A 2,141-nucleotide genomic window follows, 5' to 3' on the forward strand; every position below is an offset into this window, starting at 1 on the left:
CATGACATCGAGAAGGAGCTGAACTCCCTCCAGAACCGGGTGATGGAGCTGGAGCATGGTGAGTCCTGCCTGACAGGGGTGGAGGTGGTGCAGGGGGTCCTGGGACAAGCCACCTTCATGCCATTGGTGGGTGCTGACCCTCCTTTCTCCTCCCCATACTTGGCACACAGGACCACCAGGCTACAGCCCTCCTGATGCCTTCAAGGTGACGATTCCAGTGCAGAACAACTACATGTATGCCCGCATGAAGAAGACCTTGCCAGAGCTCTATGCCTTCACCATCTGCATGTGGCTGAAGTCCAAGGCCCTGGCAGGGCTCGGCACCCCTTTCTCCTACTCTGTCCCAAGCCAAGCGAATGAGATTGTGCTGCTGGAGTGGGGCACCAACCCCCTGGAGCTGCTCATCAATGACAAGGTCAGCCCAGATACAGGTGTGATGGGAGGGAAGCCCCTTCCCTCATCTCTCCTGCTTCAACCCCCCTGGGAAATGATGTTCCTGGGGGTACTGCTGTGGGGGAGCTGGGAGGAAGTGGCCTGGGGTGGAGGAAGGAGGCAGAAGGATGAGGAGGATGGGAGGATGCCTTGCTGGGGTGGGTTTTGAGAGGGAGAAGCAGCACATCCAGATGTCTGTAGGATTTCGGGTGCCACTGCCATAGGGGTGCACTGCTTGCTCTGCAAGGGGCTGGGGGGGACACCGGGGTCCTCCAGCAGTCCTACCAAACGCCGGGCTCTTGCAATTCGTGTGAAGGTTGCCCAGCTGCCACTGAACCTGAAGGACAAGGCCTGGCACCACGTCTGCGTGGCATGGACGACCCGGGACGGCAAGTGGTCCGCATATCAGGATGGTGAGCAGCGGGGCGCCGGCGAGAACTTGGCCTCCTGGCATGCCATCAAGCCCCAAGGTGTCATCATCCTGGGCCAGGAGCAGGTACGTGCTGGCCTGCTGCCAAGGGATGCTGGTTCACATCACTCCAGCAAGGAGCTGGACAGGGGGGCAGCCCCCAAACAGGGTGAGGGCGGGGGGCGGCACAGGCAGGAGCGCTCAGCACAGTGCATTGGCAGTCTCCCCTGCCTGCTCAGCCAACCTGCTGGCAGGCCACACGCACTCATTGTCTTCTTCTCTTTCCTCTCTCTATCCCTCTGTCCCCCATTTGCTCCTTGCCTTGTTGTCTTGCATCTCCTCCATGCATCCATCCCATCCCCTCCTTGCCGGGCATCCCACTCTGCTTCTCTCCATACTTCTCCCTCTCCCCTTTGTCCTGTTTGCCTGCTGAATGTATGTTCCTTCTCCTGTCCCCATCCATGTCCCATCATCTCTCCTGCTCTTTCCCAGGACACGCTGGGCGGTCGCTTTGACGCCACACAGGCCTTCGTGGGGGAGCTGGCGCAGTTCAGCGTGTGGGACCACATGCTGGCACCGGCAGAGATCCTGGGCTTGGCCAACTGCACCTCCCACCTCCAAGGCAACGTGATCCAGTGGGACGACCAGGCGGTGGAGGTCTTTGGGGGTGCCAGCAAGGGGGGCTTCACCGCCTGCGAGGAAGGGAGGAAGGCATGAGCAGCCCCTCACCCCCTCCCCAGCGCCAAGGAGCCTGGTGGCAGCCCCGAAGTAGGGAGCCCTTTTCTTCCCTCCCAGACCACCAAGTCTTGGCGCCACACTGGGGCAATGCTCAAGCCCCCCGTGCCGGCATCCTGGGAGGGAGGGGGGTCCCCAGCAGCCTCCCTTTTGCCCCCGCACAAGTGGCGCGGCTTGTCCCCGCTCCCGGCACATCTGCCCCTGGGTCTTGCCTTGCCCCACTTCTGTTTTGGGAGGACCTCGTTGTACCTGCAGGCATCTCTGGTATGGCGAGGGTCCCTGCCTTCTTGGCCCAATGGGGAGTGGGAAGGAGACCTCCATATGCCCCAAGCACGGTCCAGCCTTGGTGGGATGCCAGTGTGTGGGCATCCCCCGATCACGTCACCTTTCCCTATTTATTTCTAGTGTCCCATTATCTGGTTTTGTGAGCCTGTACTCCACATGAGCCCAAAGGTTCAGCCGGGAGCATCTTCCCCTCTGGCCCCGTCCCTTCTTCTCCTGCTGCCCCCATTTTCAAGCGTGGCCCCAGGGAGTCCAAGGGAGGATGGTGGAGGGTTGGTTGGGT

At 61.1% G+C, this 2,141-nt stretch overlaps 1 protein-coding gene across 1 annotated transcript in view; it reads left to right on the forward strand.

Annotated features, from left to right (window-relative positions):
• The window catches only part of LOC104530502 (neuronal pentraxin receptor-like), a gene marked incomplete at both ends in the record, with an annotated part of 8,265 nt that extends 6,621 nt beyond the window's left edge, over positions 1–1,644 (forward strand). The window contains 5 exon segments of the mRNA XM_010175101.2: positions 1–58; positions 171–415; positions 749–928; positions 1,334–1,538; positions 1,541–1,644. The exon segment at positions 1–58 is cut by the window's left edge and continues 41 nt beyond it. Of these exon segments, the coding sequence (XP_010173403.2) occupies positions 1–58; positions 171–415; positions 749–928; positions 1,334–1,538; positions 1,541–1,644 (792 nt within the window).
• Positions 1,645–2,141: the final 497 nt, after the last annotated feature.

Source organism: Antrostomus carolinensis, unplaced genomic scaffold, assembly GCF_000700745.2.
Source record: "Antrostomus carolinensis isolate BGI_N321 unplaced genomic scaffold, ASM70074v2 scaffold28170, whole genome shotgun sequence".
In the NCBI taxonomy this organism is placed as follows: Eukaryota; Metazoa; Chordata; class Aves; order Caprimulgiformes; family Caprimulgidae; genus Antrostomus; species Antrostomus carolinensis.